Source organism: Staurois parvus, unplaced genomic scaffold (assembly GCF_062004578.1).
Source record: "Staurois parvus isolate SC_StPar_1 unplaced genomic scaffold, SC_StPar_1.0 ptg000764l, whole genome shotgun sequence".
NCBI classification, from domain to species: Eukaryota; Metazoa; Chordata; class Amphibia; order Anura; family Ranidae; genus Staurois; species Staurois parvus.
Window position 1 is genome coordinate 399,609 of NW_028318560.1, and position 26,822 is coordinate 426,430.

A 26,822-nucleotide genomic window follows, 5' to 3' on the forward strand; every position below is an offset into this window, starting at 1 on the left:
ACCAGGTGAACAATACAAGACAAACATGACCCCAGCAAAAGCCATCAATTTAAAATTCTTAATGTGACAAAAGTATTTTAGTATTTGGAGAATCTTATCTGTACAGTCATGGAAGAATTCAAAAGGTCCTTCCTACAAGGAACAGTTCGAAGTAACTATATATATATATACACACACAAATGGGACAGCAGAGAGCCGGGGAGTTGAGTTTCAAGAAGGCAACACAGTTTTCTCTTTAGGTTTCAAAAGTTCAAGAGGCAGCAGAAAAGGATTTAAGGGGCAAAAGCCCAAATCTTTCCAGTCCAGCGCCTGTGAGTCCGATGCGGTCTCTTCCTGCTCTGAATTCTCGGATCTGGTTGGCTTGTTCATGTTCGTGTAGGTTTTACGCAGAAGGTCACTTAAAGGCTGGGCATCCAGAGTCTGTAGCTGGTCCGGGATGCAGTGCAGGAGATGAAGGACAACTGCCGATTCTGGAAAGACAAAGGCACCTTGATATCAGATACTTGGCATACCCTACATGACCGGAAAGTCATCCAAACCTATTATTTAACCACTTCCAGTCCGGACACTTTCACCCCCTTCCAGTCCGGACACTTTTACCCCCTTCCAGTCCGGACACTTTTACCCCCTTCCAGTCCGGACACTTTCGCCCCCTTCCAGTCCAGACACTTTCCCCCCTTCCAGTCCGGACGCTTTCCCCCCCTTCCAGTCCGGACACTTTCACCCCCTTCCAGTCCGGACACTTTTACCCCCTTCCAGTTCGGACACTTTTACCCCCTTCCAGTCCGGACACTTTTACCCCCTTCCTGTCCAGGCCAATTTTCAGCTTTCAGCGATATCACACTTTGAATGACAATTGCGCGGTCATGCAACACTGTACCCAAATTAATTTTTTAGCATATTTTTGAGACAGATAAAACTTTATTTTGGTGGTATTTATTCACCGCTGGGATTTTTATTTTTTTGCTGTATAAATGAAAGTCCAAACATTTTTTTAAAAAAAGTGTTTTTCTTATAAACTTTTGCAAATAAATAATCTTTCTTCATAAATCTTGACCAAAATGTATTCATCTATCTTTTTAGTAAAAAAAAAAAAAATAGCCCAAATTAGTTTATAACCAAAAATGATAATTTTTCTAAATTTTTGTTTACTTTTTTTTTTTTATTATTATTATTTATGGTTTTTTTTTAACATACTGTCACCCTAGCAGTACAGTGTCACCATAGTACTACTTGTGGGGGGTGATGAAGATTTTTTTTTTCTTTTTTTACACTGATTTTACACCCATAAAGGCTGCAAATGCAATCATTTCTCCGTCTCTCTGGCTGCATTCCTGCAGCCATTGAGAACTACTGTGTGAGCTGTGATTGGTCACAGCTTGTCACATGGTACAAGGCTGTTGTGAATAGCCCTGTACCATGTGACCTCTGTGATCATTCACAGATTTAACACGTAGTAAGCAATGATGTCAGGAAGTGACATCATTGCTTACTACTATTCATGTGATCACTAATTGGCCAATCAGTGATCGCATGATCTGGACCTCACACAGCGGTCCCGTACAGCGATCGGTATTTGGTGGATCCGAGGGAGCGTGCACAGGCAGGGAATGCGGGGGCCGTTTATAAACGTCCACCCGCTTCGGCACTGCTCCCGTCCGGCCGTTTATGTACATGGGCTGGACGGGATGTGGTTAAAGAAGCAAACTGGACAAGCGGAGGAGCTAAATGCAATATAGAGACAACCCTCATTGACCTCCTGACCGCTTCTTGACAGTTGGGTTAAACAGTCGTGGACACTGGAGGTGCCACATACACCCACAATACTTCATCGAAGTACGCAGGAGTTGAGGAGTACGCCCCGTGTTTCTGTCCTGCTGCTCCCCCCACCTCTTACACTCACCAATTCCCAACTGTCAAAATGACAGCCGGGAGTTGCTGTGCAAATACAGCAGCTGTAGAAGCCATTCATGTACCAGATAGAGAGATACAAACTAACCCTAGGTTCACATCTGTGTGGGTGGTGCCGCTGTGGATCCGCACAAAAATCCGTACAGCCGCACCACCCGCACAGAGAAATGCAGACTCGCAGGCGGGTGCCATTAGTTCTAATGGCACGCCGCCCGCACTGGAAAACGCAACTGTACTGGGGACCGAGGTTCCCGTGTGGGCTGCATTTTCCAAAGAAGTGCAGGGACTTCTTCCCTGCGTGTCAGGGGCATGGGAGCCCATTCAAATGAATGGGCTCTCGTGCCCGTGCAAAATGCGGCCCGCACGGCCACATAGATGTGAACCGGGGGGTCAGGGCTCAAGTACACTGCAGCTGATAAACTCACATTTAGGACCAGGGGCGGACTGACCATTCGACCATTCACAATTTTATTATGGCAATTGGTCGCGGAGCGCGACACCATTTCTGATCGTAGACAAAGTGGCACATAATTGTGAAGTGGAAGGAAAATGATAAATGTTTTTTATCAACATTTTTTACAAATAAATATCTGAAAAGTGTGGTGTGTATTTTTTATTCAGCCCCTTTTACTCTGATACCCCTAACTAAAATCTAGTGGAACCGATTGCCTTCAGAAGTCACCTAATTAGTAAACAGAGTCTACCTGTGTGTAATTTAATCTCAGTGTAAATACAGCTGTTCTGTGAAGCCCTCAGAGGTTTGTTAGAGAACATTAGTGAACAAACAACATTATGAAGGCCAAGGAGCACACCAGACAGGTCGGGGATAAAGTTGTGGAGAAGTTCAAAGTAGGGTTAGGTTATGAAAAAAAATTCCCAAGCTTTGAACATCTCACGGACAGGGGTGGACTGATCATTTGGGAACTCGGGCACTGCCCGAGGGCCCGGGGTCAGTAGGGTGCCCCAAGAGATGCCCCTGGTACCTTTCATTGGCTTTTTCATAGGCGAGGACACAGGGGCCCCATGATCCCCTATTGCCCGGGGGCCCCATGAGTTGTCAGTCCACCCCTGTTTAGGAGCTGTTCAGCGTTTTTTTCAGCAGCCCCTGAACCCTCCCTAATGTTTTCCTATGTGTCCATGTACACATCGTCGTTAACAGTCCTTTACAGGCAGTTAAGTTTACAGTCTTTTTTTTTTAACGCCAAAAACTTGCGTTCAGCAGATTTTATCAGCGTTTCAAACGCAAAACACATGTAAACGCAGCTAACCGCGTTTATTTGCATTTGAAAAGTATTTTTAACTCTTCCATTTCCAGATGCTGCCCAGAGCCTTTTTTCATCATGAAAAATGCATGCAAAGTGTTTTCCCGGTACTCCGATGGACCCGGAACACCATACTTTGAGGTTTCACATGAAAGAAAATATGTCGGACACGGCTGCAATAATTTCTGCACAGAAATGAGCCGGAACATCCAAACACCACAAAAAAAAGAGACAGCTAATCTCAACACATACTGCTCTCTCTGCTTCTACTCTCTCTATTTCTCTCAAAATGTCTGAAATAGTTCATTTTTTACTGTTTTTCGGTACATTCTGGGCATTTTGGAAGGTCTCCTGAGGTTATCTTTAAAAAAACGCTTCTAAACGCAAACGCTCATAAACACTCATTAATGCGGTATGCAAACGCGGCTAAACAGACATTTTTTAACCTACGTTTCCAGCAGTCAGTTTCCATCATTCAGAAGTGTCCTGTGTACATGGGGCTTAACACACGTTTGCAGGCCATAAACAAATCTGCCCATTTTCACACTGTTAGTGGGTTAATTGGTTGGCTGTTTTTCGAGTTTTTTGCACATTTTTTTTATCGGTTGTGTTGGAAAATTTGCGGCCGATTTTGAAGATCGGCTGATTTTCCCGGCAATGATGGGCAAATCGGCCGATCGTTTTACCAATAAAAAGTTCACGCATGAGCCATGACCTGCAAAATACAGAAGTTATGGGGTGAACTTTCTGATTTAGTCGGCCGATTTTTGTAATGGTTGGTGGTAACGTCGGCCGAACGAACGACCGATTTTTCTGGTTTTTTTTTTTTTTTTGAAAAATCGGCTGATGTTCGACCCGTCTATGGCCGGCATAACACACTTGTGCCGGCCAGAGACAGGTCGAAAATTGGCCGATTTTTCAGTCGAAAAAAAAATCTGCCGATTTTCGCACTGTTAGTGGGTTAATTGGTCACCCATTTTTCGGGCATTTTGTACATTTTTTTTATCGGTCATGTTGGAAAATTCGCAACCGATTTTGAAGATTGGCCGATTTTTCCAGCAATGATGGGCAAATCGGCCGATCGTTTTACCGATAAAAAGTCTGCGCATGAGCCGTGACCTGCAAGGGGCAGAAGTTATGGGGTGAACTTTATGATTTAGTCGGCCAATTTTTTTTATCGTTGGTGGTAACGCTGGCCGAACGAACGACTGATTTTTTGTTTATCGTTCGAAAAATTGGCCAATGTTTGACCCGTCTATGGCCTGCATTACTCTACTTCATTGCTCTACAGATCAAAGGGACATTGTTGTGTTAGGTTGGCCATAGATAAGAAAACCATTGGAAAATGTGTTTGTATTTGATAAAGATCTGACAAACCAGCTATGATAGTCCCACTATCAATACAACATTTTTCCTCCCACTCATGGACAAATTGTCGTTTGTCCACAATACAAAAAAGGTACATTTGTTGCTGATGGATTACAGGATAAACACTCTTGCTCATGTGCAGTACGATTCATTGTGTTATTCGTGAATATTATCCGTGAATCACGCTTGGAAAAACATTCACTCATACTAAAGAATTCCAACAGGACGATTTGTTTTTTTTGTCATAAATCTTTGCATTTCAAAAGTCGATATGAGCCCGCTAACATTTAGAAAGTCGAACGATAGGGTGTTTTGAACAATTTTCATCTTTTTTAGAATCAGTATTAAACCCAAAACTAAACGTGATATAGTGCATCTTTCCATTCATGAGATATGGTGGCTGCATTCGTTTTTTTTTTTTTTTTTAGGCTTTTTTCTCTCCGTTTTCACCTGGTGATCTGGCCAGTAACAAACCTCCTGTATTATAGTGCCCCCACTCTGCATGAAGGAGCACAGGGGGCATCTTTGGACAGCAGCATGGTCAGTTTCGGGGGAGGGGAGTGTTAGGTGTATTAGCAGATTTAGAAACACTAACAAACTGAAGCCAAACTCCAGCTAATACTTTATTATTATTATTATTATTAGACAGGATTTATATATTATTATTATACAGGATTTATATATTATTATTATTATACAGGATTTATATATTATTACTATACAGGATTTATATATTATTATTATACAGGATTTATATATTATTACTATACAGGATTTATATATTATTATTATTATTATTATACAGGATTTATATATTATTATGAATATTATACAGGATTTATATATTATTATACAGGATTTATATATTATTATGAATATTATACAGGATTTATATATTATTATACAGGATTTATATATTATTATTATTATTATTATAATACAGGATTTCTATAGCGCCAGCAGTTTGCTCAGCGCTTTACAATATAATGGGAGACAATACAGTTCAATACAAGAGGGTTAGGAGGGCCCTGATCCTGGGAGCTTACAATCTAAGAGGGAGGGGCTAGTGGTACAAAAGGTAGTAACTGTGGGGGATGGACTGGTAGGAGGAATAGAAGATTCCATTATTAGCTGAGGGCAGGATAGTCTTCCCTGAAGAGATCGGTTTTCAGAGCTCGCTTAAAAGTGGGCAGAGCAGGCCATAGTCTGATAGATTGGGGTAGAGAGTTCCAGAGGATGGAGGAGGCTCTGGAGAAGTCCTGGAGACGAGCATGGGAGGAGGAGACAAGGGAGCTAGAGAGCAGGAGGTCATGGGAGGAGCGGAGGGGACGGTATGGGCGATATTTGGAGACAAGATTGGTGATGTAATTTGTCCCCCCCCATTCACACACGGCTATGGCTATAAAGTGGAGGAGATCAGGGAGATGGAGGAACTAACTCTATCCTCTCTAAACAAACATGAAAGGTTTTCAGAGATCGCCTAAAAGTGGGCAGAGCAGGCGATAGTCTGATAGATTGGGGTAGAGAGTTCCAGAGGATGGGGGAGGCTCTGGAGAAGTCCTGGAGATGAGCATGGGAGGAGGAGACAAGGGAGCATAACTTTATAATCAGTTATAGAATACAGTTTTTTTTTTATTTTGGGATAAAGGTTTTACATAAATAAAAGCTGATCATTGTAAGCATTCCTGTCAGCGCTTAATGGTTTGCCTCATCCCTGTAGCTGCTACTTCTGCAGGAGAGCTTGTTCTTTTGAAAAACAACAGGCTTACTGGCTGGATCACCGGATGATAAAAAAAAAAAAAAGGAAAGAAAGCCTAAAAAAGAAGACGAATGCAGCCATCACATCTAAGAACTGGTAAGCTGCAGTATGTTTGCGTTTGGGTGTATTACTGCTTTAACTACCTCCCGTCCGGCCATTGTATATAAACGGCCGGACGGTGGCACTGCAGGGTCGGGTGGCTGTTTATAAATGGCCTCCCCATCCCCTGCTTGTGAACACTCCCGGGGAGCGTGCAGCACCGCGATCCGGTGCCCGCTGTGTCTTCCGGACACAGTGGAACACTGATCGTCATATGGGACCTCTGTACGAGGTCCCGATCATGTGATCGCTGATTGGCCAATCAGTGATCACAAGCAGAGTAGTAAGCAATGATGTCACTTCTGACATCATTGCTTACTACTTGTGAAATCTGTGAATAATTACAGAGGTCACACGGTACAGGGCTATTCACAACAGCCTTGTACCATGTGACAAGCTGTGACCAATCACAGCTCACTCAGTAGTTCTCAATGGCTGCAAGAATGCAGCCAGAGAGAAGGAGAAATGATTGCTTTTACAGCCTTTATGGGTGTAAAAGCAATCAGTGTAAAAAAAAAAAAAATCTTCATCACCCCCCACAAGTAGTACAGTGTCACCATGGTGACACTGTACTGCTAGGGTGACAGTATGTAAAAAAAAAACAAAAACCATAAATAATAATATAAAAAAATAAAATAAATAAAAATGTTTAAAGATTATAATTTTTTGTTATAAACTAATTTGGGTTATTTTTTTTTTACTAAAAAGATAACAGATTTTTTCAAAAATTTTGGACATTTTCATTTACATAGCAAAAAAAATAAAAATCCCAGTGGTGAATAAATACCACCAAAATAAAGCTTTATCTTTTTAAAAAAAATGCTAAAAAATTTATATGGGTACAGTGTTGCATGACCGCGCAATTGTCATTCAAAGTGTGATAGCGCTGAAAGCTCAAAATTGGCCTGGGCAGGAATGGGGTGAAAGTGTCCGGACTGGAAGGGGGTGAAAGTGTCCGGACTGGAAGGGGGTGAAAGTGTCCGGACTGGAAGGGGTTAAAGCACCCTGGCAATTTAAAAAAGATGTGTTCCTATTCAGCAACGTATTAATCCTTAGTGTACCCTAATCAGCCCTAATTAACTCCTTCTCCCCTATTAGTTTCCTGATTATTATTTTTTTTTAATTTTCTAACCAATAATATTTAAACTTGTTTAATGTATTTATTTATTTTTTTAATTTTTTATTTTTTTTTTTTAAAGGGCAAAAAAAAGACTTTCACTTGTAAAGAACTTTGCAACACTTTGTATCAGAATGATAAATTTAATGTCATTTTAAACTGGACAAATGATGAAATTACAATGTATATGTTTTATTCAGCAGTGACAATTTTTTTAAGCTGACAGATCAAATCAGAACAAAAGTACATTTTTGTTTTTATTTTTGTTACGATTTGTCTCTGGACAATATACCATATTTTTTGTTCCTCTTATGCAACGAATATGGAACGGCCAGTCCGGTATTCCCGCCACCGCCATGTTAGAATACCGGGCTGGCTGCTCAGAATTGTGCCGAACCTGTTCCTCGGTCCTCCGTGGACATGGAAGCGGGTACCTGTCAAATTCGGGTGCCCACTTCCCCCCTTCCGCTTCTCAGAAGTCTGCAGTCTCTGGTCATCTCCTGTACTGTGTCCGCAGTCTCTGGTCATCTCCTGTACTGTGTCCGCAGTCTCTGGTCATCCCCTGTACTGTGTCCGCAGTCTCTGGTCATCTCCTGTACTGTGTCCGCAGTCTCTGGTCATCTCCTGTACTGTGTCCGCAGTCTCCGGTCATCTCCTGTACTGTGTCCGCAGTCTCCGGTCATCTCCTGTACTGTGTCCGCAGTCTCCGGTCATCTCCTGTACTGTGTCCGCAGTCTCCGCTCATCTCCTGTACTGTGTCCGCAGTCTCCGGTCATCTCCTGTACTATGTCCGCAGTCTCTGGTCATCTCCTGTACTGTGTCTGCAGTCTCTGGTCATCTCCTGTACTGTGTCCGCAGTCTCTGGTCATCTCCTGTACTGTGTCCGCAGTCTCCGGTCATCTCCTGTACTGTGTCCGCAGTCTCCGGTCATCTCCTGTACTGTGTCCGCAGTCTCCGGTCATCTCCTGTACTGTGTCCGCAGTCTCTGGTCATCTCCTGTACTGTGTCCGCAGTCTCTGGTCATCTCCTGTACTATGTCCGCAGTCTCTGGTCATCTCCTGTACTGTGTCCGCAGTCTCTGGTCATCTCCTGTACTGTGTCCGCAGTCTCTGGTCATCTCCTGTACTATGTCCGCAGTCTCTGGTCATCTCCTGTACTGTGTCCGCAGTCTCTGGTCATCTCCTGTACTGTGTCCGCAGTCTCTGGTCATCTCCTGTACTGTGTCCGCAGTCTCTGGTCATCTCCTGTACTGTGTCCGCAGTCTCTGGTCATCTCCTGTACTGTCTGCAGTCTCTGGTCATCTCCTGTACTGTCTGCAGTCTCTGGTCATCTCCTGTACTGTCCGCAGTCTCTGGTTATCTCCTGTACTATGTCCGCAGTCTCTGGTCATCCCCTGTACTGTGTCCGCAGTCTCTGGTCATCCCCTGTACTGTGTCCGCAGTCTCTGGTTATCTCCTGTACTATGTCTGCAGTCTCTGGTCATCTCCTGTACTATGTCCGCAGTCTCTGGTTATCTCCTGTACTATGTCCGCAGTCTCTGGTCATCTCCTGTACTATGTCCGCAGTCTCTTGGTCATCTCCTGTACTGTGTCTGCAGTCTCTGGTCATCTCCTGTACTGTGTCTGCAGTCTCTGGTCATCTCCTGTACTGTGTCCGCAGTCTCTGGTCATCTCCTGTACTGTGTCCGCAGTCTCTGGTCATCTCCTGTACTATGTCCGCAGTCTCTGGTCATCTCCTGTACTGTGTCCGCAGTCTCTGGTCATCTCCTGTACTGTGTCCGCAGTCTCTGGTCATCTCCTGTACTGTGTCCGCAGTCTCTGGTCATCTCCTGTACTATGTCCGCAGTCTCTGGTCATCTCCTGTACTGTGTCTGCAGTCTCTGGTCATCTCCTGTACTGTGTCCGCAGTCTCTGGTCCTCTTCTGTACTATGTCCGCAGTCTCTGGTCATCCCCTGTACTATGTCTGCAGTCCTTTGCTTCAGAATATGTTTTTTCTTCTTTCCCTCCTCTAAAACCTAGGTGCGTCTTATGGAGTGAAAAATACAGTATGTGTTACTTTGTTGTCTCGAGTAAGCGTTTGCCAAATTAGCAGAAATGTAAAATTGCTCTGGTCCATGGGGGTTGTAGGGATGTGATGTGGCATTTTTAAATACCCCCTGGCCACACAACCTATTTAAAACATTTAAACTCCTCACCTATGTCAAGTACATAACGTGGGACCATCAAGCACAAAGCAGTAAAAAAAAATATGTATTGTTGTTTTGGAGAGGGTGGGTGAGGATCACAGCCTCTGCCATGTTTTTATTGAAGTCTGTACACCTACGGATGAGAGATTCCCCCGTGTCCTCTCATGGCAGAATAGTTTAGGAAACGTCTCTAACGGGTACACACGCAAATCATAAAATCATTTAGCAGAGCTGAAAAGGGTTCCAGCTTCTGAAAAGGGTTCTATGGCTGCCTGTGCCTTCATGTCCTGGTGACACCCATACCACCCCCAGTTTCTTATATGGGTGTCACAAGAACAGGAAGTGAGGGATAATCTCCAAAGTGGAGTCACAGACAACCTAAAAACCTTACAGAAATCTGAACTGTTCTCCACTATTGTACTTTAAGCTCCTATACATACCATATTCAGACAGCTTCGGAAGGGTCTCCCCTGTGGCCGCCTTGGAAAGGTATTTATAAATTTTCTCAAAGTCAAGTTTCTTCCACCGATCATCCTCCATATCTGCTAACTCCACCCCTGAGGGGCCAGGGCCCTCCCCTGAGGACACTTCCTGCTGTGAGCTCTTCTTGGCAGGGCTTTTGGCACGAGAAGCACGCTTCCGGGGCTCTTTACTGGGTATGGAATGACGGAGAGTCTCTGGTTCGGTAGACGCTATCGTCAACATCTAAAAATTTCAAAGGGATGAGAAGGCAAACTAAAATATTCAGTACATGGACTAAAAGTTTCCACTTACGCAAATACTGCATTTAGTTTACTAAAGCCTAATCCTCTGGTCTCAGTACACTTTTAGCTACAGGCCCAGAAAATATTTACAGATCAGAGTTTTGGACTGACTTTTCTGATCTGTGTACGTGTTTCAGAAAATATTGGAAGCCAGTGGATAGGCATCACAGCCATTGAGCACTTGGCACTTTCAGCAAAAAGTCAGCAATGGCAGCCCACAAATATTTCTTCTATTATGGTCTGTGTACCCAATAGGAAAGTTTCCCCTCACATCCTGTCACGAGGATAACTATCCCCTGAATGGTAAGTGGGGAGAAATCTCCCTATTGGGATCACAATAGCACTATACATCGCTTATCATTTTGGGGCCACAATGGATCACTTTCTAAAGGTGAAACAAAGCAATAGGCCTATACAGTATCATTCAGTTTTTCGATCAAAATTATACAATAATATATTATAATAGCACACTCTTTATATTATAATATAATACACACATGAAGGGTCTTCAAAGAGTTATAAACTATATTGCCAAAAGTATTGGGCCAGCCTTCCAAATCATGTGATTCAGGTGTTCCAATCCCCTCCATGGCCACAGGTGTACAAAATCATCCCCTAGGCATGCAGACGGCTTCTACAAACATTGGTGAAAGAATTGGTCGCTCTCAGGAGCTCAGTGACTCCAAGCGTGGTCCCGTGATAGGTTGTCACCTGGGCAATAAGTCCATCCGTGACATTTCCTGGCTACTAAATATTCCACACTCAACTGTTAGTGGGATTATAACAAAGTGGAAGCAACTGGGAACAACAGCAACTCAGCCACCAAGTGGTAGGCCACGTCACATGACAGGGCGGGGTCAGCGCATGCTGAAGTGCACATTGCGCAGAAGTCGCCAACTGTCTGCAGAGTCAATAGCTAAAGACCTCCAAACTTGGTGTGGCCTTCAGATTAGCACAACAACAGTGTGTAGAGAGCTTCATGGAATGGGTTTCCATGGCCGAGCAGCTGCATCCAAGCCTTACATCACCAAGTGCAATACAAAGCATCGGATGCCGTGGTGTAAAGCACGCCGCCACTGGACTCTAGAGCAGATAAGACATGTTCTCTCAAGTGACGAATTGTCAGAACGGTACTTGCCTGACTGAATGGTGCCACGTGTAAAGTTTTATGGAGGGAGGATTATGGTGTGGGGTTGTTTTTCAGGGTTGGGCTTGGCCCCCTAGTTCCAGTGAAGGGAACACTTAACGCGTCAGAATGCTAAGACATTTTGGATAATTTCATACTCCCAACTTTGTGGGAAGAGTTTGGGGATGGCCCCTTCCTGTTCCAACATGACTGCACACCAGTGCACAAAGCAAGGTCCATAAAGACATGGAGGAGCCAGTTTGGGGTGGAGGAACTTGACTGGCCTGCACAGAGTCCTGACCTCAACCTGATAGAACACCTTTGGGATGAATTAGAGCGGAGACTGTGAGCCAGGCCTCCTCCCCCGACATCAGTGCCTGACCTCACAAATGTGCTTCTGGAAGAATGGTCCAACCTTCCCATAGACACCCTCCTAAATCTTGTGGATGGCCTTCCCAGAAAAGTTGAAGCTGTTATAGCAGCAAAGGGCGGGGCCAACTCAATATTGAACCCTACGGACTAAGACTGGGATTGGAACACCTGAATCCAATGATTTGGAGGGGTGTCCCAATACTTTTGGCAATATAGAGTAAGTGTCTGCATATATATATATATATATCCATACATACAGTGTATATATACACACACTTACTCTATATTGCCAAAAGTATTGGGACACCCCTCCAAATCATTGGATTCAGGTGTTCCAATCCCAGTCCTGATATATATATATATTATAGAGAGATACACACACTACCTCATAGAAGTGAGTCCACCCTTCACATTTGTGTCAATATTTGATTCTATCTTTTCATGTGACAACACTGAAGAAATGACACTTTGCTACAATGTGACGTAGTCAGTGTACAGCTTGTATAACATGTAAATTTGCTGTCCCCTCAAAATAACTCAACACACAGCCATTAATGTCTAAATACACATACACACACATAAATTAATGTCTTGCATAATGCTTTGTGTCACCTTGAGAAAGGGTTTACGTCTATTAAACATTGGTGGATTATAGTTTTTATTTTTACGTTATTATATATTTTTGTTATATTCACTACCCATATTAGACAATCACCAGGCTCGCACACTATTACACAGGAGAGGGGTGGAACATGCTGAGCACTATGTAGTCAGCAACTTTCTGAAACCTGAAAATGTGCAGTAGAATCCAGATACTTGAGCTGTGGCTTCTTGGCACTTTTTTGTGGAGCCCTTGGGGCCCTAGCAGTCAACAATCTGCTTTTTCCTTCTACCTGTGGTCTATAGCAATCTCATGTAATATATCTCCAGTCTCCAAGAACTCGTATATAGCATGTTTGCAGTCTCTGACCATCTATTGTATCATGTCCATAGTCTCTGGCCATCTTTAATCACAAACCTTTAGTCTCTGGTCATTTCTTGGAGCATGCCCATAGTCTGTAGCAAGTTCACAGTCTCCTACCATCTCTTGTAGCATGTCCATATTCTATCTGACAAGCTTGTGTAGTATAGTATGCCCATAGTCTCTTATCCTCTCTTATAGCCTACCCATGGTCTTTGACCATCTCCTATAGCATGCCCACCATACTCTTGGACCATCTCTTGTAGCATGCCCATAGTCTTAGATCATCTCTTGTAACAAAGTTGTGATTCTATCTCTTGTAGCAAGCCCATAGTCTGTGATCATCTACTGGGGCAAGCCCATAGTCTGTGATCATCTACTGGGGCAAGCCCATAGTCTGTGATCATCTACTGGGGCAAGCCCATAGTCTGTGATCATCTACTGGGGCAAGCCCATAGTCTGTGATCATCTACTGGGGCAAGCCCATAGTCTGTGATCATCTACTGGGGCAAGACCATAGTCTGTGATCATCTACTGGGGCAAGCCCATAGTCTGTGATCATCTACTGGGGCAAGCCCATAGTCTGTGATCATCTACTAGGGCAAGCCCATAGTCTGTGATCATCTACTAGGGCAAGCCCATAGTCTGTGATCATCTACTAGGGTAAGCCCATAGTCTGTGATCATCTACTAGGGTAAGCCCATAGTCTGTGATCATCTATTGGGGCAAGCCCATAGTCTGTGATCATCTACTGGGGCAAGCCCATAGTCTGTGATCATCTACTGGGGCAAGCCCATAGTCTGTGACAGGGGTGGCTAACCTGTGGCTCTCCAGCTGTTGTGGAACTACATTTCCCATGAGGCATTGCAAAACTGACTTGCAGAGGCATGATGGAACTTGTAGTCCTGCAGCAGCTGGAGAGCCGCAGGTTGGCCACCCCTGGTCTGTGATCATCTACTGGGGCAAGCCCATAGTCTGTGATCATCTACTGGGGCAAGCCCATAGTCTGTGATCATCTACTGGGGCAAGACCATAGTCTGTGATCATCTACTGGGGCAAGCCCATAGTCTGTGATCATCTACTGGGGCAAGCCCATAGTCTGTGATCATCTACTGGGGCAAGCCCATAGTCTGTGATCATCTACTGGGGCAAGCCCATAGTCTGTGATCATCTACTGGGGCAAGCCCATAGTCTGTGATCATCTACTGGGGCAAGCCCATAGTCTGTGATCATCTACTGGGGCAAGCCCATAGTCTGTGATCATCTACTGGGGCAAGCCCATAGTCTGTGATCATCTACTGGGGCAAGACCATAGTCTGTGATCATCTACTGGGGCAAGACCATAGTCTGTGATCATCTACTGGGGCAAGCCCATAGTCTGTGATCATCTACTGGGGCAAGCCCATAGTCTGTGATCATCTACTGGGGCAAGCCCATAGTCTGTGATCATCTACTGGGGCAAGCCCATAGTCTGTGATCATCTACTGGGGTAAGACCATAGTCTGTTCTCATCTACTGGGGCAAGCGCATAGTCTGTGATCATCTACTGGGGCAAGCCCATAGTCTGTGATCATCTACTGGGGCAAGCCCATAGTCTGTTATCATCTACTGGGGCAAGCCCATAGTCTGTGATCATCTACTGGGGCAAGCCCATAGTCTGTGATCATCTACTGGGGCAAGCCCATAGTCTGTGATCATCTACTGGGGCAAGCCCATAGTCTGTGATCATCTACTGGGGCAAGCCCATAGTCTGTGATCATCTACTAGGGTAAGCCCATAGTCTGTGATTATCTATTGGGGCAAGCCCATAGTCTGTGATCATCTACTGGGGCAAGCCCATAGTCTGTTATCATCTACTGGGGCAAGCCCATAGTCTGTGACAGGGGTGGCTAACCTGTGGCTCTCCAGCTGTTGTGGAACTACATTTCCCATGAGGCATTGCAAAGATGGGAAGTTACTGACTTGCAGAGGCATGATGGAACTTGTAGTCCTGCAGCAGCTGGAGAGCCGCAGGTTGGCCACCCCTGGTCTGTGATCATCTACTGGGGCAAGCCCATAGTCTGTGATCATCTACTGGGGCAAGCCCATAGTCTGTGATCATCTACTGGGGTAAGACCATAGTCTGTTCTCATCTACTGGGGCAAGCGCATAGTCTGTGATCATCTACTGGGGCAAGCCCATAGTCTGTGATCATCTACTGGGGCAAGCCCATAGTCTGTGATCATCTACTGGGGCAAGCCCATAGTCTGTGATCATCTACTGGGGCAAGCCCATAGTCTGTGATCATCTACTGGGGCAAGCCCATAGTCTGTGATCATCTACTGGGGCAAGCCCATAGTCTGTGATCATCTACTGGGGCAAGCCCATAGTCTGTGATCATCTACTGGGGCAAGCCCATAGTCTGTGATCATCTACTGGGGCAAGCCCATAGTCTGTGATCATCTACTGGGGCAAGCCCATAGTCTGTGATCATCTACTGGGGCAAGCCCATAGTCTGTGATCATCTACTGGGGCAAGCCCATAGTCTGTGATCATCTACTGGGGCAAGCCCATAGTCTGTGATCATCTACTGGGGCAAGCCCATAGTCTGTGATCACCTACTGGGGCAAGCCCATAGTCTGTGATCATCTACTGGGGCAAGCCCATAGTCTGTGATCATCTACTGGGGCAAGCCCATAGTCTGTGATCATCTACTGGGGCAAGCCCATAGTCTGTGATCATCTACTGGGGCAAGCCCATAGTCTGTGATCATCTACTGGGGCAAGCCCATAGTCCGTGATCATCTACTGGGGCAAGCCCATAGTCCGTGATCATCTACTGGGGCAAGCCCATAGTCTGTGATCATCTACTGGGGCAAGCCCATAGTCTGTGATCATCTACTGGGGCAAGCCCATAGTCTGTGATCATCTACTGGGGCAATCCCATAGTTTGTGATCATCTACTGGGGCAAGACCATAGTCTGTGATCATCTACTGGGGCAAGACCATAGTCTGTGATCATCTACTGGGGCAAGCCCATAGTCTGTGATCATCTACTGGGGCAATCCCATAGTCTGTGATCATAAACAGTGCCTTGAAAAAGTATTCATACTCCTTGAAATGTTTTCCACATTTTGTCATGTTACAACCAAAAATGTAAATGTATTTTATTGGGATTTTATGTGATTGACCAACACAAAATGGCACATAATTGTGAAGTGCAAGTAAAATGATAAATGGTTTTCAAATTTTTTTACAAATAAATATCTGAAAAGTGAGGCGTCCATTTGCATTCAGCCCCCCTTAGTCAATACTTTGTAGAACCACAACCAACACCACTCATGCTGGTTGCAACATGACAAAATGTGGGTATGAATACTTTTTCCAGGCACTGTACTGGGGTAAGCCCATAGTCTGTGACCATCTACTGTAGTAAGCTGGTAGTCTCTATCTCATGTAGAAAACCATCTCCTACAGCAAGCCTCCTGTGATGTTTCTCCAGTCTGTGTTTCCTGAAGCATGTCACCAATCCCCAATAACTACTAGGGCCAATTGTTGTAGTAGGTCTGTAATCTCTGACCATCTCTTCTACCAAGCCCATGGTCTTTGGGCACAGCTTTCTGTAGCATAACATTCACTCAGTATTATGTGTGGGCCACAAAGGAATGTCGGTGGCCACACTTGAGGACCACCAATGCTTTAAGAATTCCATGGCACTGTAATGGCAGGTTGGTGCAGGGAGAGAATATGGAATGTGACCACCAAGAGCTTGTGGTGCCTCCTATAAAAAGAACCTGTTACTTTCCCTACCATGGGACAGCGTGGGTGGTGGGATAGTTAGCAATTGTGCAACATCTTATTAATCTTTTGGCAGATAAAACAACCTCAAGTGCATATGAAGATGATATAAAAGACCCCAATCAGATTTGATTACCTGCGAGAAGGCAGCGGTCACAGCTTCTTCTGTTGGCTTGGACATTTGGCACACTAAATCCGTCCATACCTTGAAACAGTAAATATGTATGAATATTACATATCAATCAGAGAAACACATTTCTGGAGGTTAAATAGTATGGGATCCTCCTGCGCTCATGGGAATAACTGACACAATACAGCTGCTGTCACTTTAACTAATACCAATAAGTGCAAGAAATAAACATAAAATTAGTGAAGCGCTTGTATCTCATGAATACAATCATGTGTCTCCATAAAGTATAATAGTAAATCAAAGTGACCACGATATATATTAAAAATATGTGAACTCCCTCTAGTGGATAGAAAAAATAATGTCAACCGAAATGACTATAATGGCTAAATATCACACATTAAGAACCTAAATAAGTAGTGCATAAATCAGATATACTAAACAAAGTATATATACATGAAAACAGAATAATTGGTCACATACAATGGTGTCTAAATCAAACATAACTAATATATGCCATAAGTGAAAAAGACAATATCAAAGGTGAAAAAATATTCCATGCATGTGACTGTGCTTTAAGCTGGAACACACACGTGATCTCCACTTCTAAGTGCAAGTACTCTCCTTCAAATGGCAGCAATGCCTGCTCACCTCCCTTCCTCAACCCACACAGGGCCTCAAAGCAGTTACCACCTCAGTGGTGTATTCCTCTGGCAGACTCCTTAATCCTCCTCCTCTCTTATGCAACTCATAAAAAGACAAGAAAGCCTTCCATAGTGTAGTAAGTTTTAATAGGCAAAGTAAAAAGTGACAAAGTAAACCACTCACATGCTCCTTTCCATAAACAAGCGTTTTTCCCAGCCTGTGGGTAGATATGCATGCACCTGGGGGAATCCAATATGGCCACTGTGTCCGGACATACGTCACCAGGAAGTAGACAAACCGACGCGTTGCGTCACGTGCGTCGTGACTTCATCAGGGCCCTGATGAAGTCACGACGCACGTGACGCAACGCGTCGGTTTGTCTACTTCCTGGTGACGTATGTCCGGACACAGTGGCCATATTGGATTCCCCCAGGTGCATGCATATCTACCCACAGGCTGGGAAAAACGCTTGTTTATGGAAAGGAGCATGTGAGTGGTTTACTTTGTCACTTTTTACTTTGCCTATTAAAACTTACTACACTATGGAAGGCTTTCTTGTCTTTTTATGAGTTGCATAAGAGAGGAGGAGGATTAAGGAGTCTGCCAGAGGAATACACCACTGAGGTGGTAACTGCTTTGAGGCCCTGTGTGGGTCGAGGAAGGGAGGTGAGCAGGCATTGCTGCCATTTGAAGGAGAGTACTTGCACTTAGAAGTGGAGATCACGTGTGTGTTCCAGCTTAAAGCACAGTCACATGCATGGAATATTTTTTCACCTTTGATATTGTCTTTTTCACTTATGGCATATATTAGTTATGTTTGATTTAGACACCATTGTATGTGGCCAATTATTCTGTTTTCATGTATATATACTTTGTTTAGTATATCTGATTTATGCACTACTTATTTAGGTTCTTAATGTGTGATATTTAGCCATTATAGTCATTTCGGTTGACATTATTTTTTCTATCCACTAGAGGGAGTTCACATATTTTTAATATATATCGTGGTCACTTTGATTTACTATTATACTTTATGGAGACACATGATTGTATTCATGAGATACAAGCGCTTCACTAATTTTATGTACATTTCTGGAGGTTGCTTATGGGGCCTCCTCCTTTTACCTCAATAGGCACTGGGGTCTCAGCCTCTTCAGCCTTCCTGTCCTGTACCCATTTCTCATAGACGGTCTGGACGGCCTCCCGGGCAGCGCGGCCACGCAACCAAGCGATATAGGAGGACACCTGAAGGAGGAAAGAGCAGCTAAATAAGGAGCGAGCCGTGTCTGGTGGTGGAGACTTCATCTAAGATGATGAAGAGTGACCCCCAATGTGGAATATATTTACCTAAGCCATCACATAGCAAGTACCTCCTGTTCACTACGTCACCTTCTTTTTCAGCCTTTCACAGGGAGTTCAGGGGAGCCAATAGAGGGGATCCATGCAAAACATGGGGGACTTTTCCCTGTGGTTCTTGCTCCCATTGCAAAATATATGGAGACATGTCGCAAGATTCAACTTCCCAATAATCAAATTTTTGTTCACAGGCAGAAGTAAAAAAGTGCTGCTGCTATTCCCACAAAACAAACCAGCCTCACTTTTCCACTTCTCCCCAAGGATGTTTTATGGCACGGGATTTCATCTACAGCCCCGGGGCATATCTATTTTCTATATATTGCCAATTTCCGTGTTCTCAGGGTGGGCTGTGGAGGTGTGTTGCCGGTCGCACTCAACTCCTGCTCCAGTTTCCTGTGGGTCCGGGTTTACCCAGGAGAAGGTGGGCCACCCGAAGACAACTGTTGACCTACTAGACACCATTTATGGTCTCTATACCGCAACGATAATTGTTTTTCTCCAGTTTCCCTTGATGAGGACTTGTTTGTAGTTGAAACGCGTTGGAAAAATCATTGGGGAAAGTTCTGTGGCACTGCAATTTTGATGCTGTTCTTTTTTTATATTTCAATATATTTATTAAGAATTTTTAGAAACAGTATACAGAAAGACAGGAGATGCAACCCACCAACATGACGAGGTGCAAAACATAAACAATAAGACAATAGATGCTGTTTTTTTTTTAATGCACAAACTTTATTTAAATCATACTAACTAGATGACATATTGCAACGGCACATGCAAGAAGATGTATGCACTAATCTAGCTCTGTAGCTACAAACCTCTGTTTTTAACCACTTTCCGACCGGCCGTTGCATATAAACGGCCGGACGGTGGCACTGCAGGGTCGGGTGGCCGTTTATAAACGGCCTCCCCGCACCCTGCTTGTGCGCGCTCCTTGGAAGCGCGCAGCACCACGATCCGGTGCCCACTGTGTCCTCCGGACACAGTGAAACACCGATCGTCGGACGGGACCTCTGTACGAGGTCCCGATCATGTGATCACTGATTGGCCAATCAGTGATCACATGCAAAGTAGTAAGCAAGATGTCACTTGTGACATCATTGCTTACTACGTGTGAAATCTGTGAATGATCACAGAGGTCACATGGTACAGGGCTATTCACAACAGCCTTGTACCATGTGACAAGCTGTGACCAATCACAGATCACTCAGTACTTCTCAATGAGTGCAAGAATGCAGCCAGAGAGAAAGAGAAATGATTGCTTTTACATCCTATATGGGTGTAAAAGCAATCAGTGTAAAAAAAAAAAATCTTCATCACCCCCCACAAGTAGTACAGTGTCACCATGGTGACACTGTACTGCTAGGGTGACAGTATGTAAAAAATAAAAAAAATAATAATATAAAAAAAATAAAAATGTAAAAAAAATGTTTAAAAATTATAATTTTTGGTTATAAACTAATTTGGATTTTGTTTTTTTACTAAAAAGATAACGGAATACATTTTGGCTAAGATTTATGATGAAATATTATTTATTTGCATAATTTTATAAAAAAAACACTTTTTTTCAAAATTTTTGGACTGTTCATTTACATAGCAAAAAAAATTACAAATCCCAGTGGTGAATAAATACCACCAAAATAAAGCTTTATCTGTCTCAAAAAAAATGGTAAAAAATTCATTTGGGTACAGTGTTGCATCACTGCGCAATTGTCATTCAAAGTGTGATAGCACTGAAAGCTGAAAATTGGCCTAGGGACAGGAAGGGGGTAAAAGTGTCCGGTCTGGAAGTGGTTAATTAAGCAAATGTTTTATATGGAATTACAATAAAATTAATTTTTATTGATTTTTTTGGACTTTCTTGATATGCAGTTTGATATACTGTATATTCTATTTTTGTTGCTGCATGAAAGTCTCAGGGGAGATGTTTTTGTTGTCTTCCAATACTGTTCTAGGGATGAAGCAGCAGGCTATTTACAAGCACACCACCCCTTCTTTTTGTATACAGAGTCATAGCATACCCACATGAAAGAAAAATATATTTGAAATATATTTTAAAAATATTCTTCCCAAATATATTGACATATATTTGAAATGCATATAAAATAGTCATTTTTCCAAAAATGTAGATTTGTGTTTGTAAAGACTTACAGAATATTTGAAATGTATTTTTAAAAATAGTTTTCATATATTTTGTAAAAAAACGCATTTCAACATACAGTATATATTTAAATATATTTTGAAATATATTGAATTTGGCCAAAATTGTAGCACTTCAAATATATGTCAATATATTTGGGAAGAATATTTTTAAAATATATTTCAAATATATTTTTCTTGCATGTGGGTACATACAGAATAAAAACAGCCAGCATACAGGGCAAGAGAAGTGGTACTGTGTAGCACCCCTGGGTCAGATGACTTGCACTTCCGATTCTGGACACTGCTCAGGAAGAACATGAAAAGTAATTTGATACACTTCTTAACCATTTGAATACCGGGCAATTTTACACCTTCCTGCCCAGGCCAGTTTTCAGGTTTCAGCGCTCTCACACTTTGAATGACAATTGCGCGGTCATACAACATTGTACCCAAACTAAAATTTTATCATTTTCTTCACACAACTAGAGCTTTCTTTTGGTGGTATTTAATCACCGCTGGGGTTTTTATTTTTTGCTAAATTAACAAAAAAAGACCGAAAATTTTGAAAAAAAACACGTTTTTCTTTGTTTCTGTTATAAAAGTTTACAAATAAATAATTGTTCTTCATAAATTTAGGCCGAGATGTATTCTGCTACATGTCTTTGGTGAAAATAACCCAAATTAGGATGTATTATTTAGTTTGTAGGAAAGTTATAGAGTTCACAAACTATGGTATAGATCTGAATATTGATCAATCCTGAAGTACTGACGGCCAATCTAATTTCTTGAGGTCCAAGAATGTCAGGACAGTACAGATATCCCCCAAATGTCAGAACAGTACAGATATCCCCCAAATGTCAGGACAGTACAGATATCCCCCAAATGTCAGGACAGTACAGATATCCCCCAAATGTCAGAACAGTACAGATATCCCCCAAATGTCAGAACAGGACAGATATCCCCCAAATGTCAGGACGGTACAGATATCCCCCAAATGTCAGGACGGTACAGATATCCCCCAAATGTCAGGACAGTACAGATATCCCCCAAATGTCAGAACAGTACAGATATCCCCCAAATGTCAGGACGGTACAGATATCCCCCAAATGTCAGAACAGTACAGATATCCCCCAAATGTCAGGACGGTACAGATATCCCCCAAATGTCAGAACAGTACAGATATCCCCCAAATGTCAGAACAGTACAGATATCCCCCAAATGTCAGGACGGTACAGATATCCCCCAAATGTCAGAACAGTACAGATATCCCCCAAATGTCAGAATAGTACAGATATCCCCCAAATGACCTCTTTTTGCAGAGTAGACAGTCCGACGTACTTCATTAGAGGCATTGCGAGTTTTTTGAAGTTATATTTTTTGTCATAATTTTTTGGAAAATGAAAAAATGTAAAAATTTAGTTTCACTAATTTTTTTTTACATACTGTCACCAGTGCAGTACAGCGTCATCATATAACTGGCATGGCGGTGATCAGGGACACTGACTGGTGACAGTATGAAAAAAAAAAATATTTTTTTTTTTTATTATTATTTTTTATTAATTTTTTTTCTTTTTTTTTAAGATTTTTTTCATATTTCACTATGACCAAAGTAGTACAATGTTACCATAGTAACATTGTACTACTTTGGGGAAGTGATCAGTATTTTTTTTTTTTTTACACAATTTGCTTATAGCAAAGAATTACTTTGCTATAAGCAAGCATTTACCTGAATGACATCGATTCATTCAGGGGTTTTTTTTTTTTTTGTGCTTAGCTGTGATTTGGCCACAGCTAATCACATGACATGTGCATGTGACCTGCTGTGACCATTCACAGCTAGGCACTAGTATACAATGGATGGCATGAATGAAGCCATCCATTGTATACAACTGTCATGTGACCTGCTGTGATTGGTCTCAGCAGTTCATATGGAACCGGCAACGGTTCAGGTGAGCAAGGAGTACGAGGAGAGGTATGTACGCACTGAGCCTTGACCTCCAGGCTCGGTGCGTACATACATCTCCTCGTACTAAGCTGCCGGACTAGGAAGGAGCTCACCTGAACAGACCAAGGAAGGCAACAGCCGCCTCTGGAGCCCAGAGAGAGAGAACTACAAGTCCCATGCTGCCTTGCACGGCAGGATTTAAAGGCTCAGTACGAGCCGGAGATAATGCAGCAGGAGTCTATCCATTCACAAAGCCATTAAAAGAGAAAGTTAGATGTGCTGTTACCCACGGAGGATCCAGAGGGAACCGTGACCAGGCTGTGCATACCTTAAGAGGATCTGGCTGACCTGTTGAGACAGTTGTGTTCTCAAATGCACACTGAAATTGCGCATCTGGTGAGTGTGCAGTTTTTCTATTACCAGATACACCACCTATGAATTGGAGATAGGAGCTTGGACCAGCTACCCATAGATCTCATAAAGGATCCTCACGTTCATTATTTTGGATTTTTCACTTCAACAGTACTATAGCCACCTTTTGAGTGGCTCTCCTCAGAATTTATCCAACTGATCACCTATTGGACTTAAGTACATAATTAGTATATAAGCACGTTTGCCACTTCATATTACATGATTTTATTTATGATCACCAACAGCACTATTGGCACTTTATTATTTATCATTGGCAATTGGTTTTGATTGATATAACACTTTATTGTTTATATTGCACTTTATTTCATATTCATATCGTATATCTCAGCGCTGCACCTACTTTTTGTTTTATTGATCTGGGAGGTTTTTTTGGTACCTTTCTGGTGCTCCAGCACCTTCACTGTAGCACTCACTTGGCCTTTCCAGATACTGACCTCTGATTGGCTCCGCCCTTGGATGGGCGGGTCAGGGACCTTTTGATCCACCTGGGCCTTAAGACGTCTCAGAAGATCCACCTTCTCCTTGCACATCCATGCCAAGCGTATTGGGGCTGTCCGGGCTGGGGCTGGGTCTGACCCCACAAAGCGCTGGGGGGCGGCACGTCTGCGCACAGGCGGCTTCATTTTTCTGGGTGGAGCCTGCCATAGAAAACATAATGTTTCATTTAATAAAGAAGAACTCCAGTTCCAATGTGGAGCCATCCCTTAACACAGAACATAAAGTGATATTAAAGGCTTACTTTAAAAAAAAAAAAAGTAACAAGCATGCTATACTTACCTGTTCCTTGTAATGGTTTTGCATAGAGCAGCCCCGATCCTCCTCTTCCCAGGGACACCCGGCGGAGCTCCTGGCCCCTCCCTCCTGCCGAGTGTCCCCACAGCAAGCAGCTTGCTATGGGGGCACCCAGGCAGGCTTGCTCCTGAGCCACTGCTCTGTGTTTCCATACAAAGACCCCTGACTCGGCCCCATCTCCTCTCTCTCCTGATTGGTTGTGATTGTCTCAGCCAGTAAAAAGGGAGAGTCCCTGGAGAGCCAAGGCTCTTGTGCACATCGCTGGATCACAATAGGGCTCAGGTAAGTATTGGAGGGGCTGGAGGGATGCTGCACAGAGGTTTTTTTACCTTCATGCATAGATTGTCTGAAGGTAAAAAAAAACTTTGAGCCTTTGCAACCACTTTAACCCACTGCTCTGTTCATACCTGGCAGCTGCCAGTGTACTTGTCAGCTCCCAAATGGCAGGGGCCAGTCCCAAATGGCAGGGGCCAATCCCACATGGCTGGGGTCAAAGCTGATCACACAGACACCTACAGTTGCAAGAAAAAATATGTGAACCCCTTGGGATTACGTGGAGTTTTGCATGAATTGGGCATAAAATGTGCTCTGAACGTCATCTAAGTCACAACAATAGAAGAACACAGTCTGCTGAACATAATACTACACAAACATTAGATGTTGTCATGGTTTAATTGCACATAACATGTAAACATTCACAGTGCAGGGAGGAAAAAGTATGTGAGGCCCTAGCTTAATGACTTCTCCCAGAGCTAATTGGAGCCAGCAGTGAGCCAAGCTTGACTCCAATCAGTGTGATGATATTGGATGTGTTGCTGACAGCTGTCCTGCCCTTAAAAAACACACACCTGTTTTGGGTTTACTGGTTTCAAGAAGCACTGTCTGATGTGAACCATGCCTCGCAGAAAAGAGCTCTCAGAAGACCTACGATCAAGAATTGTTGACTTGCATGAAGCTGGAAAGGGTTACAAAAGTATCTCCAAAAGCCTTGATGTTCATGTGTCCACGGTAAGACAGACTGTCTACAAATGGAGAAAGTTTAGCACTGTTGCTACTCTCCCTAGGCATGGTCGTCCTGTAAAAATGACTGCAAGAGCACAGCGCAGAATGCTGCATGAGGTAAAGAAGAATCCCAGAGTGTCAGCTAAAGACCTAGAGAAATCTCTGGCACATGCTAACATTTTTGTTGACACATCTACAATAAGGAAAACATTAAATAGGAATGGAGCACATGGGAGGACACCACGGAGGAAGCCATTGCTGTCCAAAAAGAATATTGCAGCACGTTTGAAGTTTGCAAAAGAGCACCTGGATGTTCCACAGCACTACTGGCAAAATATACTGTGGACAGATGAAACCAAGATTGAGTTGTTTGGGAAGAACACACAACACTATGTGTGGAGAAAAAAAGGCACAGCACACCAACATCAAAACCTCATCCCTACTGTAAAACATGGCGGAGGGAGCATCATGGATTGGGGCTGCTTTGCTGCCTCAGGGCCTGGACGGATTGTTGCCATTGATGGGAAAATGAATTCCAGAGTTTATCAAGACATTTTGCAGGAAAACGTACGTCCATCTGTCCGCCAACTGAAGCTCCGCGGAGGATGGGTGATGCAACAGGACAATGACCCAAAGCATACAAGTAATTCAACAAAACAATGGCTGCAACAGCACAGAATACGCCTTCTGGAGTGGCCCAGTCAGAGTCCTGACCTCAACCCGATTGAAATGCTGTGGCATGACCTTAAGAGAGCGATTCACACCAGACATCCCAAGAATATTGCTACACTGAAAGTTTTGTGAAGAGGAGTGGTCCAAAATGACTCCAGATCGTTGTGCAGGTCTGATCTGCAACTACAGGAAACGTTTGGTTGAGGTTATTGCTGCTAAAGAAGGGTCAACCAGTTATTAAGTCCAAAGGTTCACATACTTTTTCCTCCCTGCACTGTGAATGTTTATATGTTATGTGTACAACCTCCTCAATCCCCTACAGTCCGGCTTCCGTCCCCTACACTCCACCGAAACCGCCTTACTCAAACTCTCCAACGACCTTCTAACCGCCAAAGCTAATGGCCACTATTCAGTGCTCCTACTCCTTGACCTCTCTGTGGCCTTCGACACAGTCGACCACCCCCTCCTCCTCAAAAAACTACACTCCCTCGGCCTCAGAGATTCTGCTCTCTCCTGGCTCTCATCCTACCTGTCACAACGCTCTTTCAGCGTTACCTATAATGCTACCACCTCCCCCCCACTCCCCCTCTCTGTTGGGGTCCCTCAAGGCTCTGTCCTCGGGCCCCTTCTCTTCTCCATCTACACCTCCTCCCTTGGCCAACTCATACACTCTCACGGCTTCAACTACCACCTCTATGCCGACGACACACAAATCTATCTCTCAACCCCCCACCTCACCACCTCAGTCTCCGCCCGAATCACACACCTACTGAGCGACATATCAGATTGGATGTCGCTCCACTTCCTTAAACTGAACCTCTCCAAAACCGAGTTTCTTGTCTTCCCCCCAGCCCGGACACCATCCCCCATTGACTTCTCCATCACATCCAACAACGCCACCCATCAAACCCGCCCCGCAGGCCAGAGTACTTGGTGTCATTCTGGACTCCAACCTATCCTTCCAGCCCCAAGTCCAATCTTTAACAAACTCGTGCAGACTCCACCTCT

General features: G+C 43.7%; 1 protein-coding gene across 1 annotated transcript; it reads right to left on the bottom strand.

Moving 5' to 3' along the window:
- Positions 1-44: 44 nt before the first annotated feature.
- Positions 45-24,013, bottom strand: SNAPC2 (small nuclear RNA activating complex polypeptide 2). The gene is made up of 5 exons (XM_089654406.1): positions 23,783-24,013; positions 18,599-18,718; positions 16,838-16,906; positions 10,143-10,407; positions 45-470 (listed from the first exon to the last, which is right to left on the bottom strand). The coding sequence occupies exons 1-5, from the start codon at positions 23,969-23,971 to the stop codon at positions 211-213; spliced, it is 903 nt and encodes a 300-aa protein (XP_089510532.1). The 5' UTR covers positions 23,972-24,013; the 3' UTR covers positions 45-210.
- Between the last annotated feature and the right edge of the window lie 2,809 nt (positions 24,014-26,822).

Bases quoted from the DNA above. Each gene is read 5' to 3' on its own strand.
- SNAPC2 (XM_089654406.1), bottom strand. From the start codon at position 23,971: ATGAAGCCGCCTGTGCGCAGACGTGCCGCCCCCCAGCGCTTTGTGGGG. The intron at 16,907-18,598 runs GTAAAAGGAGGA...TACTGTTTCAAG, and splicing joins AGACCCCAGTGCCTATTGAG to GTATGGACGGATTTAGTGTG. The intron at 471-10,142 runs GTATGTATAGGA...TTGTCTTTCCAG, and splicing joins TCCGAAGCTGTCTGAATATG to AATCGGCAGTTGTCCTTCAT.